General features: G+C 44.8%; 1 protein-coding gene across 1 annotated transcript; it reads left to right on the forward strand.

Moving 5' to 3' along the window:
* Nucleotides 1-11,579: 11,579 nt before the first annotated feature.
* MAS1 (MAS1 proto-oncogene, G protein-coupled receptor) lies at nucleotides 11,580-12,560 on the forward strand (the record flags this gene model as incomplete). Its single annotated transcript, XM_079716105.1, has 1 exon — nucleotides 11,580-12,560. One exon carries the CDS (start codon nucleotides 11,580-11,582, stop codon nucleotides 12,558-12,560), a length of 981 nt encoding a protein of 326 aa, XP_079572231.1.
* Between the last annotated feature and the right edge of the window lie 6,015 nt (nucleotides 12,561-18,575).

Genomic DNA, 18,575 nt, shown 5'->3' on the forward strand with positions numbered 1-18,575 from the left:
GTTTTTATGAAAACTCCAAGCTGTATCCTCTTACATCTTCTATCAAATACTCCAGTTTCTGGGGAAAAGAATTTCCAACATATTTGACAAAGTATTATATTTACGAAGAATTCTTGCAACTCAGTAAAAGAAATGAAAAAAATAACATGAAAAAATAATGTCGGAGAAGAAATTCAAATGACTGTTATCATGAAAAATATTCTAACTCATGAGAGATCAAATAAATGCAAATTAAATCAAAATAACTTTTTAATCACCTATCAAAGTTGGGAATTTTTTAAAATGGAGATGTTATGGGGACAAAAAAGTATATATGCTGTGAAAAAAAAGCATTCTCATACCGTGATGTCAGTATAATTGATACAATTTTTGGAAGACAACTTGTTAAAATGTTTTAAAATCTTGAAAAATATTTATACCCTTTGATCCAGCAATTCCAGTTTTAGAAATATGTCCTAGGGAGATGATGAAAGATGTGCACAAAATCTGCATCCAAGAGAGTTCATTACAGTGTTTTGTTATTTTGAAAAAATAATGGTGAAACATCAGAAGCAACTGGTATGTCCAAAGTTAGAGGATTATTAAAAATAAATTATGGTACATCCAAATAGCAATGATTAAAGTCATGTTTTTTAAAGTAAAGGCTGACAGAGAAAATGCTTACAGTATGATATTGAGCGAAAAAAAAAGCAGGCAACCAAAACAGATGATAAAATGCAATCTCAGTTTTGAAAGAGAGTGTGTGTGAGACGGAGAAAAAAAGACTAAAAAGAAACATCCCAAAATGTTAGATCAGGTTAATTTTGAGTAGTGGTTTTATGTGATTTATTTTTCCTATTGAATTTTTCAAATTTTCTTCAATGAACACAAATATTGTTTTATAGTTAGAAAAAAGACAATGATAAAAGTTAAATCCCTCATTTTGTGTTAAGATTAAACAGACTATAGGACTTCCCTGGTGTCGCAGTGGTTAAGAATCCTCCTGCCAATGCAGGGGACCCGGGTTCGAGCCCTGGTCCGGGAAGATCCTACACGCCGCGGAGCAACTAAGCCCGTGTGCCACAGCTACTGAGCCCGCGTGCCACAACTACTGAAGCCCGTGTGCCTAGAGCCTGTGCTCCGCAACGGGAGAGACCATAACAGTGAGAGGCCCGCATACCGCAAAAAAACCCAACCAACCAACCAAACAAACAAAAACCAGAGAGGCTATAAAAGGTAAGGTCTTAAAAAGAGGATTCGGCCCCAGGGCAGAGTGGGAAGAGCTCGGAGTAAGAATCCTCAAGTTAGTTGAGAATGTGTGTATCTCACAGTCTCTCTGGACTCACTGCAATCTTTCCTTTGTACGCAACCTCAGCTATCTGAGGCCAGTATCCTGTGCTTTCTCATCCGGAGTCTCCTCAGGGTGCATCATTTTGGGTCTGGCTGCTTGGTTGGTGGGGAGGGCACCCTGCCTCGATCCTGAGTTCCCTCAGGGCTCACCATCAGGGTGGCTGTAATGTGATGACTTGATGGCTGCAACATGCTTCCTTTACTGATAAGGCAGGCGATATTTTTCATTCATACGTAACAGCCTCCCAAGCTGACTGAAGGATCCAAAGCTAACACAAAGGGAAGATGCCTTGAACCCTGAAGTCCCAGGCAATGGCATTCTCACGCTCCACCTTTCTGCTGTCTCCCTAGGACTTGTAGGGAATGAGAGGGAAGAGAGGCTGGGAAGATGCTTCTCTGATGCTGCCAATAGGGTGTCCCAGAATGATGCCATTTCCTACATAGTGGGGTTTCTACTGCTGTGTTGCTGTGTTACCAACCACGTGAGGGACGCAGAGTGCTGTTAGGATACTCTCCTTCCATCCGGGACAGTCACGGTTGGATAAACATGCATCACTGCAAAGATGATTGCTGCCTAGAAAGAGAGCTGCACAAAGAAGACGCTGTGTGTGCCTGGACAGAGAGCCCATGGAACCAGAACTGGGTTGACAGGGAGACAGGTCACCCACAGCAGTTAATCCTGCAGTGCAACTGCTTCCCCTCCTCTTCACTGCTTTCTGAGCTAGACGGTCTTTTCAGCTACAGCACTCACACTTCTACTCTCCTTACCCTCCCTGACCTCAAACATCTTAGTCACCCATCAATGGAGATGAATAGTCTGCAAAATGACCCTGGAGCCTGGAGGAAGAAAGGGTCTGGGGGTGGTGAGCAGGTAGGACCAGCTGCGTTCAAGGCACTGCTTGCCATCTGCTATTTCACCTGAGGGACTGAAATTCAGTTTGGTCTGGTAAGACTGGGAATGTAACTTTAGCAATGTGTTCATTTAAATAAAACCACGCTATAACAAATCAATTTGGAGGGTTATTGTTAGGTTTTTAAAAAAAATATTTATTTGGTTGCGCCGGGTCTTAGTTGCGGCAGGCAGGCTCCTTAGTTGAGGCATGCGAACTCTTCGTTGCGGCATGTGGGATCTAGTTCCCTGACCACAGCTTGAACCTGCGTCCCCTGCATTGGGAGTGTGAGGTCTTAACCACTGCACCACCAGGGAAGTCCCCAGGGTTATTGTTAGTTTTTAATGAGATTTAGTTTTAATGGGATTTTTATTTGCTTTCCAACCACATCATGATTAAGACACATGTGATGGCCTGGGCTCAAGATGGCGGTTTTCTTTCATGGGTAACCAGGGTGCATTCTCAGGGCCATGGTGATGGCCTTTATCTCTTGGAATAATTCAGTATGTATTTATTGAATGGCTGTGTCAAGTCCTAGAGATTCAGACGTGAATAATAAACTTTTGCCTTGGAAGAGTTTGCAGTTTAATGCAAAGATATAATTTTAACTCTATAAGGAGGAATGTCATGGCTATAGAGGTAATTAATGAGTAACACCAGAGTGGTGGAGGGAGTATTAGGAAAGGAAGGAGTGGCAATGTGAGGGTCTGGGAAGGATAGACTGGAGCAGGGAGAACAGGAAATGAGGAGAGCGATCCCAGGAGTCCAGGCCAGAGACATGGGAATAGAAGAGGAACACGTGACCTTAGGTGACTTTTGCCTTTGAAATTTATTTTTTAATTTATATTTTAAAAAATATTTGTTGGAGGGCTTCCCTGGTGGCGCAGTCGTTGAAAGTCCGCCTGCCGATGCAGGGGACGTGGGTTCGTGCCCCGGTCCGGGAGGATCCCACATGCCGCGGAGCGGCTGGGCCCGTGAGCCATGGCCGCGGAGCCTGCGCGTCCGGAGCCTGTGCTCCACAACGGGAGAGGCCGCAACAGTGAGAGGCCTGCGTACAGCAAAAAAAAAAAAAAAAAAAAAAAAAAAATTTGTTGGAGTATAGTTGATTTACAATGTTGTGTTAGTTTCAGGTGTACAGCAAAGTGAATCAGCTATGCATATACATACTACATTTGAAATTTATAATCAAGCCAATGCACAGTAATGAATAATGTTCTAAAGATCTCGTGTGTCTGTTATTCTTTGTTTTGTGAAGTTCTGCTTATTAAAAGATGTAGGCCCTTGGGCTCAGAGAACACACAGGCTAGCACATCTGGAATCCACCCTTACGCGTGTCCTCCTGATGCTTCGTTCTCAACACAAAACGAAATGAATTCTTTGTTCTCCCAGCCGCTACCCTTCCCGTTCCTGGTCTCAGTCAACAGGAGTTGTCTACACGGCCTCCTCAGACGGGAAGCTCTGTCCGCTGATTCCTCCATTTCTCTTCCCCTTCATGGTCCCTGGGGCCTCACCAGTCTTCTCTGAAATGTCTCTGGAATCCGTCCTTTCCTTCAGTCATTATCCTAGTTCTGATTTCTCACTGGGACTATTTCAACAACCCCCTACTGGTTTCTTTGATCCATCCACTATTCCCTTCCATTCAGCCTGTAGACTATGACCAGGGTAACCTTTCTAAAGCACAGTTCAGGTCACATCCCAGCCCTGCACTGAAACTTTAATGGCTCCCTAGCACAAAAGGTAGTATTTTTCTTTTTTTTTTTAATTAATTTTTATTGGTGTATAGTTGATTTACAGTGTTGTCTTAGTTTCTGCTGTACAGCAAAGTGAATCAGTTATATATATATATATATATATACATATATATGTATATATATGTATATATACACATGTATATGTATATATATGTATATATGTATATATATATATATATATATATATCTCCACTCTTTTTCAGATTCTATTCCCATATAGGTCATTGCAGAGTATTAAGTAGAGTTCCCTGTGCTATACAGTAAGGTAGTGTTTTTCAAACCATGGCCCAGGACCCATCTGCATCAGAATGCCCTGGGTTATGAAAGTTCAGATTCCAGTATCCCACCCCAGGCTTCCTGAAACAGTGGGGCCCTGGAATTTGCATTTTTAATAAGCAACCCCATATAATTTTTAAGCACTAATGTTGGATAAGCATAACCTATAAAATAAGCTTGATATTTAAAGAAGCATCATAGCCAGGCCTTCATGCTTCAGTCCAGTTGTTTATTTCTTGTTAAGTCATACCTCCACCTTGGGTCCACCAGTCTCCTCAAACTCCACAACCAACATTCTGTGCCTTCCTGCCTTCATGCCTTTGTCCATCTGTTCTTTTTTCTTAAAATGCCTTTCTTTTCCTTCCTCAGCTAACAAACTCCTACTGACCCTTCAAGGTCCAGCCCTGTGAAGCCTGCCTTGAAACGCTGAGACAAGGCTTCCTGGTGCGTGTTTGCTCTGATGTGGTCAGTCTCCTTTATTCCATTTCCCATATTGAATTAGATTTAGTTCTGTCTGCCTCGCCTGTAAAACTGTGCAGATGACTGTGTCTTATTTATTTCTGTATCCTTAACTCCTAGTGCAGTGACTGAAACCTACATGTTGGTTAAACAACGGAAACAAGATGATCTCTCTTTAGAAAGAGAGTTTGGTTACTTGAGTTTGACCGTAATAGAAAAATACAATTTGATCTTATGTGTTGAAACACATTTCCTAACTGATTTTCTTTTTATATTTAATGTGAGTGCATTTTATTTATTTATTTTTTAACATCTTTATTAGAGTATAATTGCTTTACAATGTTGTGTTAGTTTCTGCTGTATAAGAAAGTGAATCAGTGATATGTATACATATATCCCCATATCCCCTCCCTCCTGCGTCTCCCTCCCACCCTCCCTATCCCACCCCTCTAGGTGGTCACAAAGCACCAACCTGATCTCCCTGTTCTATGCGGCTGCTTCCCACTAGCTACCTATTTTACATTTGGTAGTGTATATAAGTCCATGCCACTCTCTCACTTCGTCCCAGCTTACCCTTCCCCCTCCCCGTGTCCTCAAGTCAATTCTCTACATCTGCGTCTTTATTCTTGTCCTGCCCCTAGGTTCATCAGAACATTCTCTTTTTTTTTTTTTTTAGGTTCCATATATATGTGTTAGCATACGGTATTTGTTTTTCTCTTTCTGACTTACTTCACTCTGTATGACAGACTCTAGGTCCATCCACCTCACTACAAATAACTCAATTTCGTTTCTTTTTATGCCTGAGTAATATTCCATTGTATATATGTGCCCCGTCTTCTTTATCCATTCATCTGTCGATGGACACTTAGGTTGCCTCCATTTCCTGACTATTGTAAATAGTGCTGCAACGAATATTGTGGTACCTGTCTGGTTTTTTTTTTTTTTTTTTTTTTTTTTTGCGGTACGTGGGCCTCTCACTGCTGCGGCCTCTCCCGTTGCGGAGCACAGGCTCCGGACGTGCAGGCTCAGTGGCCACGGCTCACGGGCCCAGCCACTCCATGGCATGTGGGATCTTCCCGGACCAGGGCACGAACCCGTGTCCCCTGCATCGGCAGGCGGACTCTCGACCACTGCGACACCAGGGAAGCCCCCTGTCTGTTTTTTAATTATGGTTTCCTCAGGGTATATGCCCAGTAGTGAGATTGCTGGGTCATATGGTAGTTCTATGTTTAGTTTTTTAAGGAACCTCCATACTGTTCTCCATAGTGGCTGTATCAATTTACATTCCCACCAACAGTGCAAGAGAGTTCCCTTTTCTCCACACCCTCTCCAGCATTTATGGTTTGTAGATTCTTTGATGATGGCCATTCTGACCGGTGTGAGGTGATACCTCATTGTAGTTTTGATTTGCATTTCTCTAATGATTAGTGATGTTGAGCATTCTTTCATGTGTTTTTTGGCAATCCGTATATCTTCTTTGGAGAAATGTCTATTTAAGTCTTCTGCCCATTTTTGGATTGGGTTGTTTGTTTTTTTGATATTGAGCTGCATGTGCTGCTTGTATATTTTGGAGATTAACCCTTTGTCAGTTGCTTCATTTGCAAATATTTCCTCACACTCTAGGGGTTGTCTTTTCGTCTTGTTTATAGTTTCCTTTGCTGTGCAAAAGCTTTTGTTTCATTAGGTCCCAATTGTTTATTTTTGTTTTTATTTCCAATTCTCTAGGAGGTGGGTCAAAAAGGATCTTGCTATAATTTATGTCATAGAGTGTTCTGCCTATGTTTTCCTCTAAGAGTTTTACAGCGTCTGGCCTTACATTTAGGTCTTTAACCTATTTTTAGTTTATTTTTGTGTATGGTGTTAGGAAGAGTTCTAATTTCATTCTTTTACATGTAGCTGTCCAGTTTTCTCAGCACCACTTGTTGAAGAGGCTGTCTTTTCTCCATTGTATACTCTTGCCTCCTTTATCAAAGATAAGGTGACCATATGTACATGGATTTATCTCTGGGCTTTCTATCCTGTTCCATTTATCTATATTTCTGTTTTTGTGCCAGTACCATACTGTCTTGATTACTGTAGCTTTGTAGTCTAGTCTGAAGTCCAGGAGCCTGATTCCTTCAGCTCCATTTTTCTTTCTCAAGATTGCTTTGGCTATTCGGGGTCTTTTGTGTTTCCATACAAATTGTGAAATTTTTTGTTCTAGTTCTGTGAAAAATGCCATTGGTAGTTTGATAGGGATTGCGTTGCGTCTGTAGATTGCTTTGGGTAGTATAATCATTTTCACAGTGTTGATTCTTCCAATCCAAGAACATGGTATATCTCTCCATCTGTTTGTATTGTCTTTAATTTCTTTCATCAGTGTCTTATAGTATTTTGCATACAGGTCTTTTGTCTCCTTAGGTAGGTTTATTCCTAGGTATATTATTATTTTTCTTGCAGTGGTAAATGGGAGTGTTTCCTTAATTTCTCTTTCAGATTTTTTGTCATTAGTGTATAAGAATGCAAGAGATTTCTGTGTATTAACTCCTGACTGATATTTTTGAGGAGTACACGAGAGCTCTCTTGCATATAATGAGAAACTAAAAGCTGAATGATGCTGTGGTCCGTGAGAGATTCCAGACTGTAAACCGAGTCAGAAAGATGTTCTTGTCCCTTTTCTTAAAAATTCTTATTAGGTCCTGATTTTACATTTCTTGTCTTTGATTTAGGTTTGTTATTAAAAGATGAAAACATCTGACTCCCTCATGTAAGTGATTTTGGTTTTGTGATGGCCCTAGATCTGCGCCATCCAATATGGTAGCCACTGGTCATGTGTGGCCAGTGCACATGTGAAGTGTTGCTGGTCTGAAGCATGATGCTCTATGAGAGTAAAATGCACACTGCATTTTGAAGACTTACTGTGAAAAAAAGAAGCTAAAGTAGCTCATTAATATTTTTTATATCGATTACACATTGAAATGATATTTTGAACACATTGAATTAAATAAAATATGCTATTAAAATTCATTCCACATGTTTCTTTTTATGTTTTTGTGTGTGGCTCCCAGAAAACCTTAAATTACACACATGGCTCACATTACATTTCTGTTGGACAACACTGATCTAGACCCTTCATACCCTCTACCGTTTTTGTGTTTCAGGTTTTTCTGTTTGCTTCTTCTCTCCCCCTGAAACACCATCACCACCACCAACAACAAAACACCCAGCTCTAAAGTGCATACCATCCAACTATGTTATTTACCACCCTCCTTGCTGTGACTGTCTACAGACCTCTGGGCCACTCTTCCAAATTCCCTAAGGATTTACCACCTGGCTCACAGCCAGTTTTTTCTAATGATATTCCTGTATCCTAGCCTATTTCCCAGTGAGTTCAATGTCCATGCAGACAATTCTTCCAACACCCTGGCTCCAGGTCCTGGTCTCACCTCAGAGGATCTTGTCCTCCACTCTCCCTCAGCAATTCATTCCCATGGCCATGCACTACATTTATTGATACCAGTAACCCCCAAACCACACCACTGCAATCTCAGCTTCAAGCATCCGACTGTTCAACCTCCGCCTCCTATTTTCCAGTTCTCTACGTTTAGTACTTGGACTTCAGCAGTTAGTTCTCTGACACTGCTGGGATCTACAGTCGAGGGCTCCTATTTCCTGTTCACCCTCTGTCACCTCTCTCCTGGCCTCACTTTTCTCCTAACTCTATTGAATTCCGTAGTCTATGTGCTGTAGTGTGTCCCCCACTTTCTATGTGCTATAATATGTCCCCCACTTTCCATTGCACCAGGCTGGTAGAACCCCAATCCTGGTTAAATCCATCTCTCCTCTTTCTGCACACTCACACCTGGACAGCTGAGCCAGCTGGAGAAAAGCACACGTCATGCCAATCATCTCTCTTTAAATTCATGAGCACTAATCCAGTCAAGCTCTAAGGTTTGCCCGGAAATCTTGCTCTTTGTATATTTACCCAGTCCTTTCCCTCTTTCACCTAATTACTTCACTTCTTGCCCTCTCTCCTTAAACCATTAACATCTCCTCACTCTTAGCGGATGACCTTGCTCCTGACTTTGCTGAAAAAAGAGATACTGCACATTCAGAAGAGAACTTCTTTCAACTTGTAACACTCCCTCTTCACTGGACCCACCTGGCTGCATCTTAAACCACACACTCTGCCTTCCCTCCTGTTCCCATGAATAAATTATGCTCCTAGCTTCTCAGTTTCTTTTGCTTCCTTCTCTTCATTCCCCCAAGCTCTAAACTTTGAAACGCTCCAAGGCGCAGTCCTTGGACCTCTTCTCCTTTTTAATGACCCATATTTCATAGGTTATCTCATCTAGCCTCATGACTTAACGTTTCACGTCGTTTTTTTGTGTGTGTGTCTGTGCATGATGATCTTTATTTATTTGTAACATTTTTATTGGAGTATAGTTGCTTTACAATGTTGTGTTAGTTTCTGCTGTACAGCAAAGTGAATCAGCTATACGTATATGTATATCCCCTCTTTTTTGGATTTCCTTCCCATTTAGGTCACCACAGAGCATCGAGTTCCCTGTGCTATGCAGTAGGTTCTCATTAGTTATCTATTTTATACATAGTAGTGTATATATGTCAATCCCAATCTCCCAGTTCATCCCACCTCCCTCCCCCCTTGGTACCCATACGTTTGTTCTCTACATCTGTGTCTCTGTTTCTCCTTTGCAAATAAGGTCACCTGTACCATTTTTCTAGATTCCACATATAAGCGATATTATACGATATTTGTTTTTCTTTTTCTGACTTACTTCACTCTGTAAGACTGTCTCTAGGTCCATGCACATCTCTGCAAATGGCACCGTTTCGTTCCTTTCTATGGCTGAGGAACATTTCACCTCTTTGCACACAGCCTACATCTGCTCCCACACCCCAGCTCCCGACATGCTTTGAGACAGCTCCGTTTGTCTGTTGCATGAGCTTCCCAAGCTCCGTATGGCCCCCCCAAAACTGCTCTCCCTGCACATTGCCCATTCAGCAAGTGGCTACAAACTCTTCTCTTTTCCTTCAATAACTCATATCTCACCTGTTAGCAATTCAAATTGCATCCAGAATCCAACCATGTCTCACTGTCTCCAAAACCACACTCTGGTCTGCGCCGTGGTCTGTGCTTTACTTTTCTCTATGGTGCTTATTACGATCTGACATCTATTTGTTTGTGTTGTTGTTATTAGTTATTGGTTATTGACTGCCTCCCCACTGGAATATAAACTCCAAGAGGTTGAAGCTTTGTCTGTTTCATTCACGGCTGTAGCCCAGTGCCTGAAACGGTGCCTGGCCTGAAGTTGGCACTGAAAAATATTTGGTGGATGAACTTGGGGATTATGGCTATCTTACCTACAAACTTCAAATAAAGCCTGGTCTGTACAGCAGCTCTTTGGTCAGCCATGCCATGGAATTGTGAATTCCGGTCCTTGTGTTTGGCTCCTAAGGGTACTGGGGTCTATATCTTATCTAATTATGAAACAAAAGGAGAATCCGCTCCAGTAAAAATAATTTCCAGGATGTCATCAGAACAGCTGAGGGAAGAGTTAGTGGGGAGAGGGGTCTCAGGACCGTGGAGCCAGGGACCTCTGTGGGCTCCTGGATCAAACACCGGAGAGGGAACTAGCCTTTTCACCAGCCCACCTGCTCACACAATATCACGTCTATGAACTGTTCTGCCTCAGGTGAGCTCGTTCAGAAAAGGCATCTACCTACAAATTAACTTTCTAGAGGTTAATTATTTTGCACATATAGGACCCTGTTTTGGAAGGGCCAAAAGCAAAGAACAATGTTGTACCACCACCAAAAAAAAAAAAAAAAAAAAGCCAAAGACGTCATGAGTTGGAACAAAGGAGATGACCTCTGTGGGCACCTCCCTTTTCCATTCCCCAGTGGTGGAAGTGGCTTATGTCTATTTGTTATATAACAGGAAGAGGGTGGGAGCCGTGCATATGTTTATTTAGCAATTCCTAAAGTGTGAGGGAAAGTTGCTGATAATCTTTGCTTTGCAGTCTCAAATATTTAGCATTTTTATTGGTTTTAGGTTAGTGCTTTGTTTAGTATCTGTCAATAGTGTTTTGCCACATGGTCTGGCCTATGGAGCACGAGGATATGAATACACCTTGTTGAAATGCACCATCTGTTCCCCAGGGATGGTTTGCAGGGCATACCTGGTCTGAGTAGGTGCACAGCTTCATCACAGATATTGAGACCACATAAAACACATACCTTCTAATTGTTCACACTTTTGAAAATATTGGTACCCTATTGAACATACTTTTCCCATATTGAATATTGGTACCCTACTGAACCACATAAAACACATACCTTCTAATTGTTCACACTTTTTGCAAATATTGGTACCCTCTCAATCACCCATCATTTATGGCACTTTATGCATTAAAAAGTGACAACAACAGCATTGCCCAAAGATGTATTTTGTCATTGCATTTTAATGTGATGAACCTGGTCTCTCAGGCCAGGAGATGAAGGCACAGAAGATGAGATGGTTTTCAAAACACCATTCAGAAAGCTCGGGCCAGACCAGATATGGACACCAGGAATTTGTTCCTCTTGCTTTGGCAGATCCCCTTTGGCGCTGAACCGCAAGCAAGTAGTAACACAGAATCAAAGGCTATTGGGGGGGATCAAAAAAGATGATTAAATCTGTTCCCTCTCAGTGAAATGTCTAATTTTATCTTTGTTGGAAAGAGAATTGTACAGTCTAGTAAACACTTTTTGTATAACTTGAAGGTTATAATCCGTAGCTGAAGTCTCCCTTTTACTGCAATTCATCAACCTTGATTTTTTCTTAAACTTATTTACAGAAAAATACCTGAAGAGCCCAGGCTGAGGTCCCCTCATGGATGAGGCAAACGGGACATCATTTGTTGCTGAGGAGTCCTCGAACGCCTCAACCAGCAGAAACACCTCAGTAACAGAGCCGCGTCGGGAAATTCCCATTGTGCACTGGGTGATCATGAGCATTTCCCCACTGGGCTTTGTTGAGAATGGAATTCTCCTCTGGTTCCTCTGCTTCCGGATGAGAAGAAATCCCTTCACCGTCTACATCACCCACTTGTCTGTTGCGGACATCTCATTACTCTTTTGCATCTTTATTCTGTCTGTCGACTATGCTTTAGATTACGAGCTCTCTTCCAGCTATTACTACACAATTGTCACATTGTCGGTGACATTTCTCTTTGGCTACAACACGGGTCTGTATCTGCTGACAGCCATCAGTGTGGAGAGGTGCCTGTCCGTCCTGTACCCCATCTGGTACCGCTGCCATCGCCCCAAGCACCAGTCAGCATTCGTCTGTGCCCTCCTGTGGACACTTTCCTGCTTAGTGACCACCATGGAATACGTCATGTGCATTGACAGTGAAGGACAGACTCACTCCCGAAGTGACTGCAGGGCGGTGATCATCTTCATAGCCATTCTGAGCTTCCTGGTCTTCACGCCACTAATGGCGGTGTCCAGCGCCATCTTGGTAGTGAAGATTCGGAAGAATGCGTGGGCTTCCCATTCCTCGAAGCTGTATCTTGTCATCACGGTCACCATCATCATATTCTTCATCTTCGCCATGCCCATGAGGCTCCTCTACCTGCTCTATTATGAGTACTGGTCGACGTTCAGGAACTTGCACCACATTTCTCTTCTCTTCTCTACAATCAATAGCAGCGCCAACCCTTTTATTTACTTCTTCGTGGGCAGCAGCAGGAAGAAGCGGTTCAAGGAGTCCTTAAAAGTGGTCCTGACCAGGGCTTTCAAAGATGAGATGCAACCCAGGCGCCCGGAAGACCACACCACCACCACCACTGAAACTGAGACTGTCGTCTGACAGGTGGAGGAAATTGTGGACAAAAACAGTGGGACACAGATGAGCCATAGTTTGTGCTTGGGATGCAACTGAATATCTCCTAAATACGGTATAGAAGGACACATTACCCCATATGCATGAGATGCTAATTAATGCTGAGACTGTACTCTTGCGCTGTACCTTCTGGAAATGCCTAAATACATGTTGGAACTCTATCCTTTCTGCAGCTTTCAAAAATCCCCTTCTGTTCCTCTTCAGCTCTCCTGGCAGCATTTTCCCATCAACTATAAAAACTACTCCAGCAGGAACATTTACATATGTTTACAGGAAAGGGTACAAGTATTTGATGGACCTTGAGAAGGTGAAGCCATAGAGCGGGAAGAACATGGGTTTTGGAGTCAGGCTGACTCTGTCCTTTGCTGCTGGTGTGACCTCAGGTTTAACCCCCAGGGACCTCATTTCCTCAGTATAAAATGGTAACAGTAATAGTCCATACCTCCCGGGCTTGTGGTGAGGATGAACCGAGAACATGAGGTATGCAAAGCACATGGCACACCTCAACGTTAAGAAACCTCAGTCTTTCTGATGCCTTTAAGTGGAAGAAGAAATACACATTTCTGTTCTGTAAAGCACAGACACACACAAACACAGACATGCATACACACACACACGTGTACGCACAACTCTATGGTGTACAAACATTGTTACCTGTTTTTATTTTTATTTTATTTATTTATTTTTTTTGTGGTACGCGGGCCTCTCACTGTTGCGGCCTCTCCCATTGCAGAGCACAGGCTCCGGACGCGCAGGCTCAGCGGCCATGGCTCACGGGCCCAGCTGCTCCGCGGCATGTAGGATCCTCCCGGACCGGGGCACGAACCCGCGTCCCCTGCATCGGCAGGCGGACTCTCAACCACTGTGCCACCAGGGAAGCCCTGTTACCTGTTTTTAAATGTTGAATGTTCTTTCTGTTTGCTACTTGAGAACTTTTCATGGGACAACACTTCTATAGAAAACATCTGCAGATGTTATAACCCCCCAACCGTCGTGTGTTAGAGCATCATTTCCGGCTGTGAGGGAGAACGTTTAGCTACCAGTAGAGGAATTTCTCACGGCTTCCCTTCCCTCTGTGGGAAGGCTTGATGCAAAGAAAGTCTGTTTTGAAATCTTTTGCTGGATATAAATGTTTATGAATGAAACTTACTTCATGAGTTCATGAGGGTGATTGGAACCTCACCACTCCCCCTGCCCCGCCCCGCCCCCATGAAGTGGGTGATGTGTTTATAGCCACAAAGTTCCCGCCTGCAGGCAGGTACAGGGTCCTGAGCATATTCTTCTGTCATTCCTGGAAGGAGGCTCCGCAGCAGGGGCTGAGGAGAGTGTGGCCATATCTCGGAGGGAACCCGGACATTTCTCCCAAGACAGATCTTTGCAGGCTTTCATTGGCATCTCAGTGCCCTGCGGCTTGCCTGCCGTGACTTGCGTCCGTACCTTCAGGCACGATGTCCCAGGTTTTAGCTGGGAAGCCCATCGTAGTTTATGGACCACGTTGCTGTGTTTGGTTTCCTGCTGCCTCTTCTGGACGTCCCATGAAAATGGCCACGCTTCATGTGACTCTGGGGGAGTAAAGTGTTCACACCCATAAATCAGCTCATTAATATTTATATAACTGTGGGTCTCCGAAGGTTCAGAGAAGCTGTGATGAAATGGTTCCCTGTTCCCACCTGTTTCTGCTCCATCCTCTTCCTTTGCAGGAAACGGTCACCTGTAACCATGGGGCCAGCCTCGCTGGGAGCGATACGCAAAGCTTTCCCACCCAGCCAAACTTGGAGGCAGGAGGCTTTTCAGTGGGTGATGACATCTGATTCAGAAACAAAGCAGCTTGCTTTCAGGAGCCCAGATGGGTGTGGAGCAGTGACATTTAGGATGATCTTATTTTTGATTGAAAACAGAGCATCTTCGCTGGGAAAGAACAGAATATGGAGATCAGAGTCAGTCTCCTCCGTTCCCCATCGTCTGCCCTGAGGCCGCGCTGCCTCTGGGTTAGTGAAAAAGGGATCAACCTCATCTCATCTCAAAGGGATCTTGGTCTCAAAGAGGAACTTAAATACTCTTAGAAACCAGGAAATTTCTACACCGCTGAGACCACTAGTCTCTGGCCATGGCATCTGCCCTGTGTGTGAGCCCCCTGTGCGTCATCTCTCGCCCCGTCTGGGAGACCTCTGGTGGCCCTGGTCCAGTCACTCTCACTGTGTCCCCCTCATTCTCTGTCTCACCCAGGCTGTTGAGTGGGCAGAGAACCCTCCCCATGGTCTGATTAGGGCTCCAGCCGAGGTGCGGTCCTAGCAGGCTGGCCTCTTGTCAGGGCCCCGTGAACTCTTCCTCCATAACCTGGGCAGCTCTTCCAAACCCCCTCTCTCTCTCTGAAATCTCTCTGTCTGGAACCTTTCCCCTCACTGTCACTCTCTCTTCACTACCTTCAGACATAGGTGACTGGAAAAAAAAAAGAGTCAAGCCGTTAGGCAATGACTCTCAGGTCCCCCTCCATCTAGGAGGACCCCAATCCTCACCATTCCTTTCCTCTTCATCTCCACTATGAAGATTTTTCTTCTCTTCCAAATTTTCCTGTCCGCCAGCCTCCCAGACAATAATCCAACACTTATATTAGCAACCAAAGTGGTTTTCTTTTCCTTTGGCTGAACAGCGTGACATATGGGGTCTTAGCTCCCCGATCAGGGATTGAACCCACATCCCCTGCAGTGGAAGCATAGAGTCCCAACCACTGGACCGCCAGGGAAGTCCCAAAGTGGGGTTTTTTTTAAAGTGAAAAACCAAGTCTTTGAAGTGGTCCAGAAGGTTCTCCGTGACCTGCCCCCGTGTGACTCTCCGGGGCTCGTGCGGCTCACTTCTCCCGTCCCTCCTACCCTCCTCGAGATCCTTTGGAAATGCCAAGTGCACTCCTATTCCTGGGCTTTCCTCTTCAATGTTCCTTCTGCCTGGGATGCTTCCCCACAGGTCTCTGCTCCCCCCTCCCCTCAGGATCTGGTCAGATGTCACCTCAGCAGGGGGCTCTCTGCCACCGGACAGCAGCCCCTGCCCCCTCGCTTCTCCTCCCTGGTTCTCCTCCGCACTCATGATCATCACTGTGTCACACATCGATTGGCTCGTCTGTGCCTCTAGAAGGTCAGCTCCCTTGTCTGTGCACCTAGAGGGTCAGCTCCCTTGTCTGTGCACCTAGAGGGTTCAGCTCCCTTGTCTGTGCACCTAGAGGGTCAGCTCCCTTGTCTGTGCACCTAGAAGGCCAGCTCCCTTGTCTGTGCACCTAGAAGGTCAGCTTCCTTGTCTGTGCCTCTAGAAGGTCAGCTCCCTTCTCTGTGCACCTAAAAGGTCAGGTCCCTGGAAGCACAGCTGGAATCCGCTGCTCCCCTCTCTGGGCTCATTTTCTCCCACAAACACGCAGGCTCTATTGCTTGCATCTTCACACAAACCAATAGTTCAAACAGGGAAGCCGTTCTCCACACTCCTGTTCAGCTCCTCCGCCATCTCTCCTTCCCTTCACAGACAACCTTCTGGAAAGGCCCTTGCACGCTCATGCTCTGTCTTTTCTCCTTACCAGCCCCCTCCACCCCCTGCAGGCTGACTCCAGACCTTCCCACCAGCCCAACTGGCCCAGCGAGGAACATGAGTGCCTTCCACGTTGCTCAGCTGATGGCTTCTCTTCTACTCATACCGTTTGAGGCATCTGACATGCTGACCATCCTCTTCCTGAGAATCTCTCTTTTCTCGGATTCTAGTTAATCACTCTCCCTTCCAGCTCTCATTTGAATCCAATCCTTCCTATTCGGAGTCATCTCATCTCTGTCATTGCTCTTTCTCTGCTCCTCCTTTATTTAGTTATTTTTTATTGGAGTCTAGTTGATTTACAATGTTGTGTTTTAGTTTCTGCTGTACAGCAAGGTGATTCAGTTATACACACATACATATATGCATTCTTTTTCATGTTCTTTTCCATTATGGTTTATTATAGGACATTGAATATCGTTCCCTGTGCTGTACAGTAGGGCCTTGCTGTCTTTCCTGCTCCTCCCTTAAACGTGTCTGTGTTTCCCGGGATTCAGTACCTGGGCCTGTGCCCTTCCCCCTCTGCACCGTCTCCCTGGGTCCTGATCCACAGTCGCTCACACAGTCATGACCCTCAACTCTGCACTGACTGACAACACTCTGCACTGGGCTCTGGTCCTGTACGTTCAGCCACCTAGAGGACACTTGAACTTGATGCCCTGCAACACCTCAACTGCAGCCTGATCAGTCCCCACCATTCCTCCTGTATTCCTCTCTCAGGGTGACACCCTAGTCACCCTGTAACCCAAGCGATGCTATTCCCTTTGCTGAGATGGCCCTCCCCCACTATTTTTATTTCTTTATATATTTTAATTTTTTTTGTTATTTTATTTATTTTTATTATTATTATTATTTTTTTGCATTACACGGGCCTCTCACTGTTGTGGCCTCTCCCGTTGAGGAGCACAGGCTCCGGATGCACAGGCTCAGCGGCCATGGCTCACAGGCCCAGCCGCTCCGCGGCACGTGGGATCTTCCCGGACCGGGGCACGAACCCGTGTCCCCTGCATCGGCAGGCGGACTCAACCACTGCGCCACCAGGGAAGCCCTCCCTCACTCTTTAATCTGGCAAACTCCACTTATTCATCCACATCCAGCTCCCGCATCAGCCACTTAGCTGCGCCTGCCTGGAACCTGGCTTCCTGGGTGACCATATCACACCTTCTCTTTCCTGGTCTTTCTTCCTGCATCTTCTTCCTGCCCTCACTCTCAGCTGATGCCTTGCTTCCCTTTACCAAGAATAGAAGCTTTCCACGTCTTACCAACATCCCATCTTCCGATCCAGCTGCACCTCTCTGCACACAGCTTTCTCCTCCTCTCCCTCTGGGCCCCCTCCCTTGTTGCCTCCGCCCAGGGACATTTCTCCAGCAATTCTGTCCTCGTTGTCCTGTATCATCAGCTTCAGTCCAGGCCAAGAGAAGACAGATGTTCCGGAAGCAGGAAGGGGGCGAGTCGGTGCAGCATCAGCCTGGGCTAACTGGTCCCCCGCCCTGCGTGACGGTTGTTTCTCTGCAGATAACACTTGTGCACTGAGTTAGCAAGCAGAGGGCCCAGTGGTCCCCTGTCCTCTTCCTCTGCCCTGTGCCTGGTGGAGATGGACTCGGGACAGAGCTGTATGGGGAGCACCCGGCAGATGTCTCATGAGATTCCTACAATTTCACTGCTAGTGCAATAATTCCCCTGAGATTAAATTTGGACTTTTCACTCAATCCTTTGTAAAATTACAAATCATCTGTGGAAGGGACAACATACCAAGTCGTATATAATTCTTTCTGTGCTTTTTCTCAAGGAAAGGAGTATTACAAGACTAGACACCCTGGTGTTAAGGCTGCAGAATCAGGAAGTGGAGAGTTGGGGGCAGGGGTACAGGAAGCAGGAGGAGGAGCCATAAGGTACCTGGTCTCCTGATAACACGTACAGGGAGCTTCTTTTCTTTTTATTTCACATTCGACTCCCTAACATTACAGAATCGTATTGAGAGTGAAAATCCTCAAAACAGGAAAACACTAATAACCAAATGTGTCATTTATAAAACTGGTTCCCACCAAGCCTCCCTCTCTGCTTAGAATGCGGCTCTCTCCCACTGCCTCATCAACATTTTTGTGAATCAATCTCACAACAGTTGACAATGCAAACACCACGCAAACTGACTGCAAAGTTAAACTGGCGATCCTGCAAGATATTTGAGATTCTGTGGAGCTGGTAAGAGAAGTAGGGGTAATAACACTGCAAACTATTGTCAAGAGAGCAGGGGGCAGAGTTAGACCTGATGGCAGTTGAATCAGAGGAAAATAAATAAGGATAGTGATGAGATGAGAGCTTCCCAAAAGAAGGGTTTTAATGTGAAACATTTAAGGAAGGGTCTTGGGAAAACTGATGAAGCCCTCAGGTATTTTTGCAAAAATTAGCCATTTC

This window comes from Hyperoodon ampullatus (assembly GCF_949752795.1).
Source record: "Hyperoodon ampullatus genome assembly, chromosome: 12".
Classification (NCBI taxonomy): Eukaryota; Metazoa; Chordata; class Mammalia; order Artiodactyla; family Ziphiidae; genus Hyperoodon; species Hyperoodon ampullatus.